The 18,919-nt window shown below is 44.1% G+C and overlaps 1 protein-coding gene across 4 annotated transcripts in view; it reads right to left on the bottom strand.

Moving 5' to 3' along the window:
- The window catches only part of MYO19 (myosin XIX), a 1,002,409-nt gene that overhangs the window by 424,103 nt on the left and 559,387 nt on the right, over positions 1-18,919 (bottom strand). For all 4 annotated transcript variants that reach the window (XR_005777529.1, XR_005777530.1, XM_040424125.1 and 1 more), the window contains exon 12: positions 15,166-15,239. Coding sequence is in view for 2 of the 4 variants with exons in the window: in XM_040424125.1 (XP_040280059.1) it covers positions 15,166-15,239 (74 nt within the window). In the remaining 2 variants the exon portion in view is untranslated. The remainder of the gene's footprint in view (positions 1-15,165; positions 15,240-18,919) is intronic.

Raw genomic sequence — 18,919 nt, 5'->3', positions numbered from 1 at the left:
GCAGAGGTCCTGAAAAAGAAGGGCCAACACTGCAAATACTGACTCTTTGCATAAATGTCATGTAATTGTCGATAAAAGCCTTTGAAACGTATGAAGTGTGTGTAATTATATTTCACTGCATCACAGAAACAACTGAAACAAAGACCTAAAAGCAGTTTAGCAGCGAACTTTGTGAAAACTAATATTTGTGTCATTCTCAAAACTTTTGGCCACGACTGTACTGTATTAGTGCACTAATTTTTTTTTCCTATTGAGTCTTTCTTGTGACATGGTTTACATAAGTCTAAAGATGCTCAGTATAATGGCGTGCCATAATTGGGGGATAAGAGGATTACCATGGTTGCAAGGTCTTTTGTCAGCCTCTTGTTTGATTTGTCTTGTCAACTGTCCCCCCCCCACGTCTGTGTGTCTTCTACCAGCTCCCCACACCTTCTTTTCTCCTTCGCCTCATCAACTTAATAATAGTGCTCTCCTTTGTTTGCTAACCTTATCTTTTGTAACTCTCTGATTGACAGGGAGTTAGAATCAACCCGAGATAGAGTGTCATGACAGATGTAGTCTGATGCTGAAGGTAGGGTTCTATTTCTTAAACGGACTATTGCCTCCAACAAATACACCTTAGCAGACATATATGCCCCAAATACGAAACAGATACCCTGGTTATTGCAAGTTCTGGAGAATCTAAAACTGTTCGCAGAGGGCCAAATCATTTTGGGAGGGGATTTAAACCTAGACTCTTTAGAGATCTAAAGCCCTTTCTCTTCAAGAAGAACTAGCGACCATGAGGGCAAAACTCAAAACCTACCTCTACTCAAGCAGAAAAAAATATCTATACCTTAAACACTACCTATATGGACATAGGGATAAGGGTGGAAGATTGATGTCCTCCCTCGTCAGGAAAGCTAAAGCTAAGTCCTTCAAACAAAAGATTAAACCCGTATCCGGCAAATTGGTCTCCTCGACCGACGAAATTGCCAGGGCTTTTCAACTCTTTTATTCTAAACTGTATAACCGTGAGAGCCCAGTTGGTAAGAATTCCGACCTGTCTGCCACAGAAGCAATCCAAAAGTTTATACATTCCCTAAAACGTCCCTCCATCTCCCCTTCAATGGCTTTTGACCTTGTCCGACCAATTTCTGAAGAGGAATTAAAAGAAGTACTAGTCCAAGTCCAAATGGCTTCCCTACACTACTTCAAAACCTTTCAAAATATCCTAATACCCCAGCTAAGAGTCTGTAATGCTCTCCTCAATGGAAGCTTTCTCCCCAGTCAAACCCAAGAAGCTTTCATTTCTTTAATTACCAAGGAAGGAAAAGATCTGTCAGAATGCGGAAGCTATAGGCCAATCTCTTTGCTTAATCAGGATTTGAAGATTTGGGCCAAATTACTAGCAAACAGACTCAGACCTATCATCCCTTCACTAGTGGGTCCATAACAAGTGGGCTTTGTCCAGGGCAGAGAGGGGAAAACAAATATGTCATGCAATACACACAGACCACTCCTCCAAACTACCCTTAGTCCTTCTTGATATTGATGCCGAGAAGGCTTTTGATAGGGTCCTCTCACCTTTCCTCCTGCTCCCTCTTTGACCGCCTACAATCTGGCTTCCGACCCCACCATTCGACTGAGACTGCCCTCACCAAAGTCACCAATGACCTACTGACAGCCAAAACCAAGAAACAATACTCTGTCCTCCTTCTCCTTGACCTGTCCTCTGCCTTCGACACTGTTGACCACTCCCTTCTGTTGCAAACTCTCTCATCTCTTGGCATCACTGACCTTGCCCTCTCCTGGATCACATCATACCTCACAGACCAGACGTTTAGCGTCTCCCACTCATGCACCACCTCCTCTTCTCATTCCCTCTCTGCTGGTGTCCCGCAAGTCTCTGTTCTAGGACCCCTGCTCTTCTCTATCTACACTTTTGGCCTGGGACAGCTCATAGAGTCCCATGGCTTTCAGCATCACTCCTACGCTGACCACACACAAATCTGGTCCAGACATCACCACCTTACTATCCAGAATCCCACAATGTCTATCTTCTATATCAGTGATGGTGAACCTTTTAGAGACCGAGTGCCCAAAACTGCAACCAAATACCCACTTATTTATCGCAAAGTGCCAACACGGCAATTTAACCTAAATACTAATATAAAATATTTTTCATGTCCTTTATCATTTATCTATAATAGATTAATAGCCTACATTTAATGCGCTGCCTGTGCTGTTCATAGTGTGTCCTGGGGATGATGAATGGCAGGAAAAGTCTAAGACATATTGCTACGCCAAAGACTTTTTCCAGGGCGTGGGTGCCCACATAGAGGGCTCTGAGTTCCGCCTTTGGCACCCGTAGGTTCGCCATCACTGTTCTATATCATCCTTCTTCTCCTCTCGCTTTCTAAAACTTAACATGGATAAAACAGAATTCACCCTCTTTCCCCCATCTTGCTCAACCCCCCCCCCCCCCAACAGACCTATCTATAACGATCAATGGCTCTCCCCGGTCAACCAAGTCCGCTGCCTTGGAGTGACCTTGGATTCTGCCCTCTCTTTCAAACCGCACACCAAGCACTTTCCCCCACCTGCCGCCTCCAACTCAAAAACATCTCCAGCATCCGTGCTTTCCTTAACCACCTCAGCTCCCCAAGCTTAAACACCCTTAATGACCAGACTACTTTTTACAATTCTGCACTACACTACTTTCACGGTTTATTGCTCGGTCATACAACTTACTACCCAAATGAATTTTACTTCCTTTTCTTCTCACTAATAGAGCTTTCATTTGGTGGTATTTCATTGCTGCCAACATTTTTACTTTTTTGTTATTAATCGAAATTGACCGAAATTTTTGCAAAAAAATTACATTTTTCACTTTCAGTTGTAAAATTTTTCAAATAAAACTACATTTCTATATAAATTTTTCTCTAAATTTATTGTTCTACATGTCTTTGATAAAATAAAAATGCAATAAGTGTATATTTATTGGTTTGCACAAAAGTTATAGCGTTTATAAACTATGGTACAAAAATGTGAATTTCCGCATTTTGAAGCAGCTCTGACTTTCTGAGCACCTGTCATGTTTCCTGAGGTTCTACAATGCCCAGACAGTAGAAACACCCCACAAATGACCCCATTTCGGAAAGTAGACACCCTAAGGTATTCGCTGATGGGCATAGTAAGTTCATATAAGTTTTTATTTTTTGTCACAAGTTAGCGGAAAATGATGATTTTCTTATTTATTTATTTTTTCTTACAAAGTCTCATATTCCAATAACTTGTGACAAAAAATAAAATTTTACATAAACTCGCCATGCCCCTCACTAAATACCTTGGGGTGTCTTCTTTCCAAAATGGGGTCACATGTGGGGTATTTATACTGCCCTGGCATTTTAGGGGCCCTAAAGCGTGAGAAGAAGTCTGGAATATAAATGTGTAAAAAATGCCCTGTGAAATCCTAAAGGTGCTCTTTAGAATTTAGGCCCCTTTGCCCACCTAGGCTGCAAAAAAGTGTCATACATGTGGAATCGCCATACTCAGGAGAAGTAGGGCAATGTGTTTTGGTGTGTCTTTTTACATATACCCATGCTGGGTGAGAGAAGTATCTCTCTAGAAGACAACTTTTCCCATTTTTTTTATACAAAGTTGTCAATTGACAGAGATATGTATCTCACCCAGCATGGGTATATGTAAAAAGACACCCCAAAACACATTGACCTACTTCTTCTGAGTACGGCGATACCACGTGTGACACTTTTTTGCAGCGTAGGTGGGCAAAGGGGCCCAAATTCTAAAGAGCACCTTTAGGATTTCACAGGGCATTTTTAACACATTTGGATTTCAAATTACTTCTCACGCATTAGGGCCCCTAAAATGCCAGGGCAGTATAAATACCCCACAAGTGACCCCATTTTGGAAAGAAGACACCCCAAGGTATTCCGTAAGGGGCATGGCGAGTTCCTCCATTTTTTTTTTTTTGGCACAAGTTAGTGGAAAATGATGATTTATTTTTTGTATTTTTTTTTTCCTTACAAAGTTTCATATTCCACTAACTTGTGACAAAAAATAAAAACTTCCATGAACTCACTATGCCCATCACAAAATACCTTGGGGTGTCTTCTTTACAAAATGGGGTCACTTGTGGGGTATTCATACTGCCCTGGCATTTTAGGGGCCCTAATGCGTGAGAAGTAGTTTGAAATCCAAATCTGTAAAAAATGCCCTGTGAAATCCTTAAGGTGCTCTTTAGAATTTGGGCCCCTTTGCCCACCTAGGCTGCAAAAAAGTGTCACACATGTGGTATCGCCATACTCAGAAGAAGGGCAATGTGTTTTAGGGTGTATTTTTACATATACCCATGCTGGGTGAGAGAAATATCTCTGTCAAATGACAAAAAAAATGGAAAAGTTGTCTTTTAGAGAGATACTTCTCTCACCCAGCATGGGTATATGTAAAAAGACACCCCAAAACACATTGCCCAACTTCTCCTGAGTACGGCAATACCACATGTCTGACACTTTTTTGCAGCCTAGGTGCGCAAAGGGGCCAAAATTCCATTTAGGAGGGCATTTTTAGACATTTGGATTTCAGACTTCTTCTCACGCTTGAGGGCCCCTAAAATGCCAGGGCAGTATAAATACCCCACATGTGACCCCATTTTGGAAAGAAGACACCCCAAGGTATTCCGTGAGGGGCATGGCGAGTTCATAGAAGATTTTTTTTTTTGGCACAAGTTCGCGGAAATTGTTTTTTTTTTTTTTTCTCACAAAGTCTCCCTTTCCGCTAACTTGGGAAAAAAAGTTCAATCTTTCATGGACTCAATATGGCCCTCAGCGAATACCTTGGGGTGTCTTTTTTCCAAAATGGAGTCATTTGTGGGGTGTTTGTACTGCCCTGGCATTTGAGGGTCTCCGCAATCATTACATGTATGGCCAGCATTAAGAGTTTCTACTATTCTCCTTATATTGAACATACGGGTAATGAGTTTTTTTTTTTTCGTTCAGCCTCTGGGCTGAAAGAAAAAATGAACGGCACAGATTTCTTCTTTTGCATCGATCAATGTGGATGAAAAAATCTCTGCCCAAAAAAAAAAAAAGGAGGGGAAAGGCGTCTGCCAGGACATAGAAGCTCCGCCCAACATCCAAACCCACTCAGCCTGTATGCCCTGGCAAACCCGATTTCTCCATTCACATCAATCGATGTGGATGAATAAATCATTGCCGGGATTATTATTTTTTTATATACAAAGTGTTTGCCAAAGCATATGAACACCGCCCCTCAGCTCATAAGCCTCGGCAAACGTATCTTTTTTACTGAAGAGGAGAAATCTCGTCTTGCAGCGCCGCATACACTGACTTTTGTGTAATCTGACAGCAGCGCAATGCTTCTGTCAGAATGCACATCAGTGCTGCAGCTGGTTCATCGGTTGGTCCACCTAGAAGGTAAAAAAACAAAACAAAACAAAAAAAAAAAACAGGCCGCAACGCAATAAATTTATTAACAAACTTTATAAAATTTGAAACAGAACATTAACTTTTAAAAACTTTTTGAACATGAACTTTTTTGCTTACCTGTGTTTTTTTTATTTTTACCTTTTATTGGACAAACCTCTCCTTGCCCATGGGACAATGTGCAAAGCGCAAATCGCCCAAAGATGTGGCGAAGTACATTATACACTTTGTCCCAGGTGAAAGGAGAGGTTTGCAGCAGCTGTGAGTGTAAGGGCCCTAATAGCCCTGTGTAACGCAATCCCTATGTTAAGTGTACCTGTGTGTGGTACTTCCGGAAACACTCCCCTAAGCATAGGACAGGGTGGTCAGGGCAGTCAGGACAGAAATAGCGGGTGTCACGCCTTATTCCACTCCTGCTACAGACACAACATTTTTTTCGGGGTGGCGGTTGGTTTGAGGTACCAGCAACGACACTGGGGAAATGTCGCTCGTGTAGACGGCTCACTACACTGGTGGTTGGGGCCACGGAACCTCCTGGATACAGGAGGTTCTCGATGATCTCTTCCTGAAATTTGAGGAAGGATCTTATTCTCCCAGCCTTACTGTAGAGAACAAAACTATTGTACATCGCCAATTGAATCAAATATACAGACACCTTCTTATATCAGCGTCTGGTCCTGCGGGAAAGTAAATAAGGAGCCAACATCTGGTCATTGAAGTCCACCCCTCCCATGAGCAAATTATAGTCGTGGACCGAGAGGGGCTTTTCAATGACACGGGTTGCTCGTTCAATTTCGATTGTCGTGTCTGCGTGAATGGAGGTGAGCATGTAAACGTCACGCTTGTCTCTCCATTTCACCGCGAGCAGTTCTTCGTTACACAAGGCAGCCCTCTCCCCCCTTGCAAGACGGGTGGTAACGAGCCGTTGGGGGAAGCCCTGGCAACTAGGTCGCGCGGTGCCACAGCAGCCAATCTGTTCTAAAAACAAATGCCTGAAGAGGGGCACACTTGTGTAAAAATTGTCCACATAAAGATGGTACCCCTTGCCAAATAAGGGTGACACCAAGTCCCAGACTGTCTTCCCACTGCTCCCCAGGTAGTCAGGGCAACCGACCGGCTCCAGGGTCTGATCTTTACCCTCATAGACTCGAAATTTGTGGGTATAGCCTGTGGCCCTTTCACAGAGCTTATACAATTTGACCCCATACCGGGCGCGCTTGCTTGGGATGTATTGTTTGAAGCCAAGGCGCCCGGTAAAATGTATAAGGGACTCGTCTACGCAGATGTTTTGCTCAGGGGTATACAAATCTGCAAATTTGGTGTTAAAGTGGTCTATGAGGGGCCGAATTTTGTGGAGCCGGTCAAAAGCTGGGTGGCCTCTGGGACGAGAGGTGCTGTTGTCGCTAAAGTGCAGGAAACGCAGGCTGGTCTCAAATCATGTCCTGGACATGGCAGCAGAGAACATGGGCATGTGATGAATTGGGTTCGTGGACCAATATGACCGCAATTCATGCATTTTTGTCAGGCCCATATTGAGGAGAAGGCCCAGAAAAGTTTTAAATTCAGAAACTTGGACAGGTTTCCACCGGAAAGACTGGGCATAAAAGCTTCCCGGGTTGGCGGCTATAAATTGAGTGGCATAGAAATTTGTTTCTGCCACGACTAAGTCCAAGAGCTCCGCAGTCAAGAACAGCTCAAAAAAAACCAGTGCCGATCCGATCTGAGCTGTCTCAACCCGAACTCCAGACTGGGCGGTGAAAGGAAGAACTACTGGTGCGGCTGAAGTTGGGGGCTGCCAATCAGGGTTTACCAGCACCTCAGGGACTCTAGGGGCTCTACGGGCCTGTCTGTGCGGTGGCTGCGATGGGGGAACTAATGCACGTGCCACCGTACCAGCTTCAACTGCCCTTCTGGTGCTCGCCACTTCACCATGTTCTACGGCAGTGCTGGTACTAGGTCCAGGATGGGCTGCGCTGCTGGTGTATGCCTCACCACGTAATCCGAAAGCGCCAGCCCCACTCTGCTACCCTTGAAGCGGATCCTGCGCAACCTGTGGTCTAGCGACACGGGGCCAGGTACGCCTGGTGGTATCAGGGACCTCAACCTCATCGTCCGAACTTTGGGTCAGACTGACACTGCTTTCTACAGGTTCGTATTCTGACCCGCTGGATTCGTCAGATGAGGGTTCCCATTCCTCATCCAACTGGGTCAGAATCCTGTAGGCCTCTTCAGAAGAATACCCCTTATTTGCCATTTGGTCAACTAAATTTAGGGGGTATTCCCTGAGACTACCCAAGAAAAAAAGCAAGCCTGTCTTATAAATGGGAGGCTAGCGAAGTACCGGAAGCCGCTGCGATTGATAAAAAATATCAAAACTGATTTTTTTATCGCCACAGCTCTTGTAAAGTGATTGTGCAGTGATAAAAAAATAAATAAAATTTTGGCACTGCGGCGGGGCGGGCATGGGTGAACGCACGTGTGGGCGACCGATGAGGCCTGATTGGGCAAACACTGCGTTTTGGGTGGAGGGCGAACTAAGGTGACACTAATACTATTATAGATCTGACTGTGATCAGTTCTGATCACTTACAGATACTATAAAAGTACCAATGCTAATTAGCGATAAGCTAATCAGCGAATCAGTGACTGTGGTGCGGTGGGCTGGGCGCTAACCGACGCTAACTACCTAACAAAGGGGCCTAAACTAACCTAAAACCTAACCGTCAATACACCGTTTACACTGATCACTTTTTTCCCTTTCACTAGTGATTGACAGGGGTGATCAAGGGGTTAATTGGGGTGATGGGGGTGATCTGGGGCTAAGTGTAGTGTTTGGTGTGTACTCACAGTGATGTGTCCTCCTCTGCTGGGACCAACCGACGAAAAGGACCAGCAGAGGAGCACAGAAGCCATTTAACACCTTATATTTATAAATATAAGGTGTTAAATGGCTTCTGATTCGATTTTTAAAAAATCACCAACCTGAAAGCGATGATCATTGGCTGGCAGGCTAGTGACGAACTTCTGATGTAACGATTCCCAGCCCGCACTGCGCATGTGCGGGTCGGCTCTGCCAGAAATCTCGTGTCTCGCGTCCAGAAGGAATAACAGGGCCGCCGTCAGGACGCAATCCTGCGTATGGCGGTCCTGAGGAGGTTAACTTTGAATCTGCGAAAATGCTTGTACATGCCCTCATCATTTCCCGCCTAGACTACTGCAACACTCTGCTCTGTGGCCTTCCATCTAGCACTCTCGCACCCCTTCAATCTATCCTCAACTCTGCTGTCCGACTAATCCACCTCTCACCCTATTACTCCTCTGCCTCTCCCCTCTGCCAATCCCTTCACTGGCTCCCCATTGCCCAGCGAATTCACTTCAAAGTACTAACAAATACATACAAGGCCGTCCATAACCTGTCCCCTCCCTACATCTCTGAGCTACTTTCCCGATACACCCCCACACGCACTCTCCGATCCTCACAAGACCTCCTTCTCTCCTCTCCTCTTATCGCCTCTTCCCACAATCGCCTCCAAGATTTCTCCCGTGCATCCCCCATACTCTGGAACTCGCGACCCCAACATATCAGACTCTCACCTACAGTGGAATCCTTCAAAAGAAACCTGAAAACCCACCTCTTCAGACAAGCCTACAACCAGTGACCCTGCTGCCTCCATACCGCCATGACCAACTTTACCAACACCTACTGTGTCCTTCTCCCATACCATGTAGATTGTAAGCCCTCACGGGCAGGGCCCTCTCTCCTTCTGTACCAGTTTGTAACTCATCTTGTTTATGATTAGTGCAATTGTCTGTATTATGTATTACCTCTTCTCATATGTACAGCACTATGGAATGAATGGCGCTTTAATAATAAATAATAATAATAATAGGGTGAAGTGGGCATTTATGGAAGCAACGCTAGGCAATCCCCCATGCCCGGCTCAGCATCAATAATACTTTGTCACCCACTTTTGAAATAACAAATGGAACGAGACAGAGATGTCCGTCGTCCCCCACCCTCCTTGTTCTAGTAAAGGAAACCTTACTTCAAGGATTCAGGGAAAGAGAGGACATCCAGGGGATGACTCTGGTTGAAAAACAGCTGAAGTTTCTAGTTTTTGCTGACGACCTACTCTTTCTAACTACCAACCCAGAGGACAGTCTCCCTTGTATCTCCCATCTGCTATAGGAAGTCAGTGCTTTTTCAAACTTTAAGGTCAACTCTGCCAAGTCAGAGATACTGAACATATCAGTGCCTCAATCACTTTTACCTTCACTGAAGTCCTGCACTGATTTTGCCTGGGCTCATTCCTCAATTACTTACTTAGGGGTTCGCCTCTCGAAAGACCTATCTGAACTTTATCATTTGAACTACGCTCAACTGTTTGCGGAGCTTTCTAGGATGTTAAAGGCTCATGATCCTCTATGGATATCCTGGCTTGGCAGAAAAAAACTTTTGAATCCAGGGATTTTTACCTCTATACGGAGCCTCTTCTGTAGATTCTTGTGGAAAAAAAAAAAAGGCGCATGTCACATTCTATGTTGATTAAAAGAAGAGAAGTAGGAGAAATAGGTTGCCCCAATGCATTTTCTTACTATAAAGCAGTGCAACTAAATAGATGGTTAAAACTGATGTTTCCCTGTGGCGAAGAGGACCCTTTTGCAATCTCTCTCTGACATAAAAGCCGAGGAGAGTTGGAGCAAATGTGGATCCCCAACACTTCGCCCAGAATAGTAGATCTTGACCCAAAGCTACAGGGCACTATAGAGGTTTGGAGACAAATGGCTCCACGACCTTCTCCCTTATTACCAATGTCATCTCTCCCATCTGTCACCTCATCACCAGGGGTGGCCAGAGACGGATTATTGCAGACACTGAGATCCTGGCGAATAGGTGAAGCTTTTGCTCAGCGATCCATTTCTTTCATATACTCCTTCCGAAGTTTCCTTCCTGCAGGTATATCTGAGGTGACCTCATCCTTTTATTATGCTCACTTCAGGTATATCTGCTCTAAGTTCTTATCTTTGTCCGTCCCTGGGAGAGATCTCACAGCCTTTGAACAGCTGATGATAACAAAGCTTCCGAAAACCAGGAAAATCTCGTATCTTTAGGCTACTTTCACACTGGCGTTTCTGGGTCCGCTTGTGAGATCCGTTTCAGGGCTCTCACAAGCGGTCCAAAACGGATCAGTTTAGCCCCAATGGATTCTGCATTGATAAGGATCCGTTCAGAATGCATCAGTTTACCTTCCGTTCAGCCTCCATTCCGCTCTGGAGGCGGACACCAAAACGCTGCAAGAAAGCAGAGGTTCCCATTTACACATCTGGTGGACATGTGAACCAATTTAATCTTTCTGGAAACAGATTAGATCAGTTATTCAGAGTACATACAAGCCCCCCTTTGTCATTTCACCAGATATGATATTTTTAGCAAAACCAAATGATGTATATCGTCCTTCAAAAACAAACCTTATCACACATCTCTTAGCAGTGGCAAAGACGCTGATACCGCTCCACTGGCTAAATTCAACCCCTCACTCTCTGAAAGAATGGTGTGCAAAGTTCGACCAGGTGTGCAATTTTGATAAACGCACTAGCTGGACATGGTAGCTTTTTGAATATATGGTCCCCCTGGAGGGCCTTCAGGAATCTACTATACAGGTAAAACTTGAAAAATTAAAATATTGTGCAAAGTTCATTTATTTCAATAATGCAACTTAAAATGTGAAACTAACATATGAGATAGACTCATTATATGCAACGCGAGATATTTCAAGCCTTTATTTGTTATAATTAGGATGATTATGGCTTACAGCTTATGAAACCCCAAAAGTCTCAATTTTGAGGTACACTTTGCTCAGGGGGTATGGATTAATTAGCTGACTAGAGTGTGACACTATGAGCCTAGAATATTAAACCTTTTCACAAAATTCTAATTTTAAGCTGCATTAATGCAATTCCTTTTCATTTGCATTACTGAAATAAATGGACTTTTGAACGATATTGTAATTTTTTGAGTTTCACCTGTAGAGCGTATCCCCAACCCCACCTCCTCTTTTTCCCTTAATGTACCTTCCCTTCTCTCTGTCTTCGTCAAGTCTATGTCTTTGTTGGAACAACCAGCAATAAAACGTGCAGGAATTATAGGCACCTCCAAGAGACAATAGACTTTCTGCATCTCATGCTTTTGGGTAAATGTCTCATGTTAAATAACAAAGTTATTACAAGTCATCTGTATTTGCGCCATTCCGTAAAGTTTAAAGTTGTACTATCATGTTTAACCAGTTCTCTTTCTACATTAAGTTTTTTTGTAGCTTGTTGTGTAATCTGTGACAAAAACTTAATAAAAGAGAATTTACAAAAAAAAAAAAAAAGAAATTTTATTAGCAAGTAAGGTAGTTTCTAATTATTTATCTAAAGGAGGTGCTATTTGCCTAATCTACCTGGGCCACCAAAATACCTTGTCCCGGCCCGATTCCTCTGCCAGCACGCGTTGCACTGTGATCTGACCTGATCCAGCAGCATCACCAGTCCAGCACTGTGAAGATTTTACCCAGGCCCTGACGGCTGTATGTCAACTATGGGGCAGAGGGGGAGGTGAAACAGCAGCAGGCACTGTTCGGGGGTATGACACACTATACAATGAGCAGCAACTGGTACAGTCCATGGGGGAATGGAAAAGGGATTGCACACTAAGGCAACGGGCACAGTTTATCGGATAAGGCTAGATGCATAGAGGGACCAGGGGTGGGTAGCAGCACCTCATTAAAGGGACACTGTCACCTGTATTTAGCTTACTGAGCTATTAACAAAACCACATCAATCTCCACGATTTACATTAAAATATACTAGTATTACTGCCCTGTATCTTGTAATTTGTCTATAAAATCATGTATTATGCTAATTACCTCAATAAGGAGCCCAAGGGGCTGTCCCTCCAGCCGTTGGAGTCCAGCACCGCCCCACTGCTAATTTATTCACTTCTCATCGCGGACATAATGTGTTTGTTGCGCCTGAAATCTTGCGTGCATGCGCTGTGAATACTTATGTCAGCGCCCACGTGGTGTCCTAGCATCGGCCTCACAGAACGAAGTGCGCATGAGCCAGTTTCGCTCGACACGGAAATGTGCAAGATTTTGGGCGCAACAAACACATTATGGCAGCGATGAGCAGTGAATAAATTAGCAGTGGGGCGGTGCTGGGCTCCAAGATAAAAGGCGCGGCTGGGCTCCAATGGCCGGAGGGACAGCCCCTTGGGCTCCTTATTGAGGTAATTAGTATATTAATAAAAGCGATTTTATAGACAAATTACAAGACACGGGGCAGTAATACTAGTATATTTTAATGTAAATCGTGGAGACTGATGTGGTTATGTCAATAGCTCAGCTGAGGATTAAGGGCTCCAGCTTCACTCAGCTGAAAGATCTCCTGTAATAATGTGTTGCTATTCAGAGGTATCAATTAAGTGATACAGGATCAGAAATCAGCCTCAGGTAAATCCTGGCATTGTGCATCTTTAAAGAGGACCTTTCACCGATTCTTACCCTATGAACTAAGTATACAGACATGTGGAGCGGCGCCCGGGGATCTCACTGCACTTACTATTATCCCTGGGCGCCGCTCCGTTCTCCTGCTATGCCCTCCGGTATCTCCGTTCCCTAAGTTATGGTAGGCGGAGTCTGCCCTAGCGCTGGCCAATCGCATTGCAGAGCTCACAGCCTGGGAGAAAATAACCTCCCAGGCTGTGAGCTCTGCGCTGCGATTTGCCAGCGCTAGGGCAGACTCCGCCTACCATAACTTAGGGACTGGTATCTCCGCCTACTATAACTTAGTGAGCGGAGATACCGGAGGGCATAGCAGGAGAACGGAGCGGCGCCCGGGGATAATAGTAAGTGCAGTGAGATCCCCAGGTGCCGCTCCACATGTCTGTATAGTTAGTTCATAGGGTAAGAATCGGTGAAAGGTCCTCTTTAAGTGATGTGACAGAATTTAGCCATGATCAGGGAGCACAGGCAGGAGCAGTGATCGCTGCAGCCCTATTCAACGGTACAGAGGAATCTTATGCACAGATAGGGGATAATTTTTATGTCAGTGGGCACTTACAGCTGGGTTCCCCAGCAATCACAAGAACAGGGGCCCCATAACCTGTGGAGCCCCTCAAAAAAAACAGAATGCTGGACTGGCTATCTTGGGAACTCCCATGGAAATAAATGGAGCAGCTGAACACATGATCAACCGGCTGCTCTGTTCATTTTGGGGGGCTCCACAGGATAATGGGCCCATGTTGTTGTGACTGGTGGGGTTCCCGGAGGTAGGAACCCCACTGACCTGATATGTATTCCATATCCTGTAGACAGGGGATAACTTAATATAACCAGAATATCCCTTGAAGATCTGCTGAGTTGTTAAACAGCACTCCCTAGCACTGAAAAGATAATTGGCAGTAGCTTTCTACCATCTACCCATTCAGAACACATGCATGCTTGGCTGAGCCAAGAAAGAATGTGTATGGTGGAAGTTGGTATATGTATGGTGGATAGCGGTGTCTTCTGGCTGGCATCTATCGAAAATGTATGGCCAGCTCAAGCCAGAATTAAAGGAGTCTCTTCCACTCTTAAGATATATATGATCTTTCCTAAAGATAAGTCATCAATATCATATTGATGGGGGTTCAAGTGAATGGGAGCTGAGCTGCAGTATACCAGCATAGCCACTGACAGAGCATTCTGCTCATGGCTACGTCCAGTGCTTTCATTCAAGCACATGATGAAAACAGCTCACTGGTGGTCCTGAGCAGTCAGGCCAAATAGTTCCATCATGTTATCATCAGGCTACAGAATATTCTATGGATCATCCATGGAACCAGGATGTACATGTACTTTGCATATCATAGGAGAGGACCTCAATAGATATCTAAATGTGATATTTTAGTTTTATTATAGTTAAGGCTACGTTCACACTAGCGTTCGGGGCTCCACTTGTGAGTTCCGTTTGAAGGCTCTCACAAGCGGCCCCGTCCAGCCCTAATGCATTCTGAGTGGATGCGGATCCGCTCAGAATGCATCAGTCTGGCACCGTTTGTCCTCTGCTCCGCTCAGCAGGCGGACACCTGAACGCAGCTTGCAGCGTTCGGGTGTCCGCCTGGCTGTGCGGAGGCAAACGGATCCGTCCAGACTTACAATGTAAGTCAATGGGGACAGATCCGTTTGAAGTTGACACAATATGGCTCAATTTTTAAATGGATCCGTCCCCCATTGACTTTCAATGTAAAGTCAAAACTGATCCGTTTGCATTATCATGAACAAAAAAAATAAAAAAATAAAAATATATATTTTTTTTTGTTCATGGTAATGCAAACGGATCCGTTCTGAACGGATTTAAGCGTTTGCATATAGGTGCGGATCCGTCTGTGCAGATACCAGACGGATCCGCACCTAAACGCAGGTGTGAAAGTAGCCTAATGCATTTCAACAAACCATAATTTAATTTGGTCATTGTTTATAGACAGATGAGAGAAATAAACGAATAATATATCTTTTAGGAAAAGGCTGTAACTAAATGGAGAAAATGTGGAAAAAGTGCAGGGAAATTAATACCTCTACAGGTTGTATGGGCCAAAAATCACAAATGTAAGTCATGGTTAAACTGTGTACAGCATGCAGCACACTATTATCCTGTGGCCACATTGTATATAGGCACCCTAAAAGAAAATACTTGCCAATAAAATTGCTCCATTCTCCAGATTCACAGCATATGCTTTCATTTATCGACATGACCAGCCAGTCAAACAATCTAGACAAAAATAAATAAATATCAATATCTGCTTTTAATAACAGTTCATTTTGAAAACTCATAAACTAAATTTTATTAATTATTTCATAATTTTAAGAATTCTTTGTACATTTATAAGAACAGCAACTATCAAAATTTTGCAAACAGCAAATTGGGACAGTTTTAAATTGCATTGGGGGCTGCTGACTTGTGTTGATTTTGTTAATATTAAATTGGCAATTTAAGTTTACATTAAATTACATTCACACAACACCACACATTCTTAACCCCTTAAGGACATTTTTCTCCTTCCTGACAGAGCCTATTTTTGTAAATCTAACATGTCACTTTTTGTGATAGTACCTTTGGAACCCTTTATTTGTCCAAGCCTATTTTTGCAAATCTAACATGTCACTTTTTGTGGTAGTACCTTTGGAACCCTTTATTTGTCCAAGCAATTCTGAGATAGTTTTTTCGTGATACAATGTACTTTATGGTAAAGGTAAATTTTAGTTGATATGTTTTACCTTTATTTATAAAATAGTCCAAAACATAAGGAAAATATAATTTTTTTTACTATTTTCTAAATTTGAATTTCTCTGCTTTTAAGTCAGATAGTGTTACAGTACCTCATAAAATACTTATTAACATTCACCATGAGTCTACTTTATGTTTGCATCATTGTGTAAATGTTATTTTGTTTAGGACGTTAGAAAGCTTAGAATTTTAGAAGCAATTTTTTATAAAGTTTCTAAAATCCACTTTTTTAAGGACCAATTTTGAAGTCACTTTGTGGGGCTCACGTAGTAGAATCCACCCATACATGACCCCATTTTAGAAACACCCCTCAAGTTATTTGGATAAAAGCCTCCAGGACCAAGAATAATGCAGTAATGACAGTGCAAACAATCACTGTTGTATGTGTGATACACCAGAAAGGAAGATATGCTGAGTGTGGCCCTACATACAAATATATAATTGCGCCAATAAGATGGCATATGCAAGATTAAACATGAAATGAAAAGTAGGGACAACCAGCGTGCAAGTGGGTGACCACTGTAATACTGGTAAAAACACAGACAACAGTGACACGCATAAGCATATGAAAAATACCAAACCTGGCTGGAGGAACGGCCCTTTGAAATGTAGCGCCACACTCAGCATATCCTCCTTTCTGGTGTATCACACATACAACAGTGATTGTTTGCAATGTCATTACTGCATTATTCTTGGTCCTGCAGGCTTTTATCCACAATCTGCACTTCCTGTTTTGATCATGTATGTCATTACATTTGCTCAATAAAGATTGATGGAGTAACTATCCGCGGGTTTGTTTTGCTTTGTATAGGAGCTTACGGTTGTTTACCGTGTGGTATAATTTGCTAGTCCCAGCTAGTGATGGTATTTACCCCCTCAAGTTATTCTAAACTGATTTTAAAAAGTTTGTTAACCCTTTACATGCTTCACAAGATTTAAAGTAAAATGGAAGCAATACAATTTTTATCTTCTTGCATTTTAAACCATTTTTTCCTGTAAGGCACCAATGGTTAAAGGGGTTGTCTCTCTTCAGCATTTTTTATGTAGAGGAAGTTAATACAAGCCACTTTTACTAATGTTAAGGACTTAAGGACACATGACGTACCGGTACGGTGATCGGAACCCGGTGCCTGCTCAAATCATTGAGAAGGCACCTTGGCTAAATGCGCCGGGGGGTCCTGTGACCCCCCCATGTCGACGATCGCAGCAAACCGCAGGTCAATTCAGACCCGGAACAGGATTGTAAATAGTGGAGTGATAATACACCACCAATCACCATCCTGCGATCCTGAGAGGTGATTGTGACATCACCTCTCAGAATCGCTCTCATTGGTCGGCTGGGCGGGCGGTTCATTCAAATTATCGCAGCGCTCCTCTCCTCCTCCTTTTGTGTCCGGGAGCCGAGGAGAGAGGAGCGCTGCACGTGGATCCAGAACGGCACCGATCTCCAGCCAGCCCCCCAGCCCCCCCATCTGTGCCCCAGCACCCCCCAGGTATTTAGGGAAAGGTTAGGGAAAGGTTGGGTTAGACAGGGATATTCAGGGAAAGTTAGTGAGAAAAAAAAACTAACAAATTTTTGTTGCATCACCCTAAATCGGGTGTCTGGGGTCCACAGCACAGCTGTGTGACCCTAGACCCCCCAGGGGTGCTGCAGCTTGCCCCCCCCCTCAACTTTTGGGGCACAAGCATTTTTTTTTGCACGTACGCTGACTGTGGCCGGCACTCTTAGCGCATCGCACACCCAACCGCTGATCAACTTCAGACTTTTAATTTTTATTTTTCCAATTTTTTTCCCATTTTTTAGTTAGTCTTTTTTTTTTTGTCTGTTAGGTTTAGGGTGAGTTTGCGAAAACCCGTGCCCCCAAACACACGCACACTGAATAAAGATTTAGGCCTCATGCACACGACCGTATTTTTTCGCGGTTCGCAAAACGGGGTTCCGTTGGTCCGTTATCCGTGACCGTTTTTTCGTCCGTGGGTCTTGATTTTTGGAGGATCCACGGACATGAAAAAAAAGTCGTTTTGGTGTCCGCCTGGCCGTGCGGAGCCAAACGGATCCGTCCTGAATTACAATGCAAGTCAATGAGGACGGATCCGTTTGACGTTGACACAATATGGTGCAATTTCAAACTGATCCGTCCCCCATTGACTTTCAATGTAAAGTCAGGAGTTAATATACTATAGGATTGGAGTTTTCTCCAATCCGATGGTATATTTTAACCTGAAGCGTCCCCATCACCATGGAAACGCCTCTATGTTAGAATATACCATCGGATTTGAGTTACATCGTGAAACTCAGATCCGACAGTATATTCTAACACAGAGGCGTTCCCATAGTGATGGGGACGCTTCTAGTTAGAATATACTACGAACTGTGTACATGACTGCCCCCTGCTGCCTGGCAGCAACTGATCTTTTACAGGGGGCTGTGATCAGCACACTGGCCACCAATGATATTAATACAATAGAGGGGGGGCCGCACACTGGCCACCAATGATATTACAATAAAGGGAGGAAGGGGGGGGCGACGGAGGCCGCACACTGTCCACCAATGATATTACAATAGAGGGAGGGAGGGGGGGCCGGGGGAGGCCGCACACTGGCCACCAATGATATTACAATAGAGGGAGGGGGGGGGGACGCACACTGGCCACCAATGATATTCAAACTGGGGAGGGAGGGGGGTCTGCCCCCTCCTGCCTGGCAGCCCCTGATCTCTTATAGGGGGCTATTATATGCACAATTAACCCCTCAGGTGCAGCATCTGAGGGGTTAATTGTGCGGATCACAGCCCCCTGTAAGAGATCAGGTGCTGCCAGGCAGCAGGGGGCAGTCATGTACACAGTTCGTAGTATATTCTAACTAGAAGCGTCCCCATCACTATGGAACGCCTCTGTGTTAGAATATACGGTCGGATATGAGTTTTCACAAAGTGAAAACTCATCTCTGAAAAAGCTTTTATGCAGACGGATCTTCGGATCCGTCTGTATGAAAGTAACCTACGGCCACGATCACGGACCGAGGTGCCAATCTTGTGTTCATTCGTGTTCTTTCACAGACCCATTGACTTGGAATGGGTCCGTGACAGTTGTCCGTCAAAAAAATAGGACAGGTCATATTTTTTGATGGACAGGAAACACGACTCACGGATGCGGCTGCAAAAC

The sequence above is a fragment of the Bufo bufo genome, chromosome 3 (assembly GCF_905171765.1).
Source record: "Bufo bufo chromosome 3, aBufBuf1.1, whole genome shotgun sequence".
NCBI lineage: Eukaryota > Metazoa > Chordata > Amphibia > Anura > Bufonidae > Bufo > Bufo bufo.
Note: the sequence above shows the minus strand (reverse complement) of the source record. Positions and strands in the feature narration are given on the sequence as shown.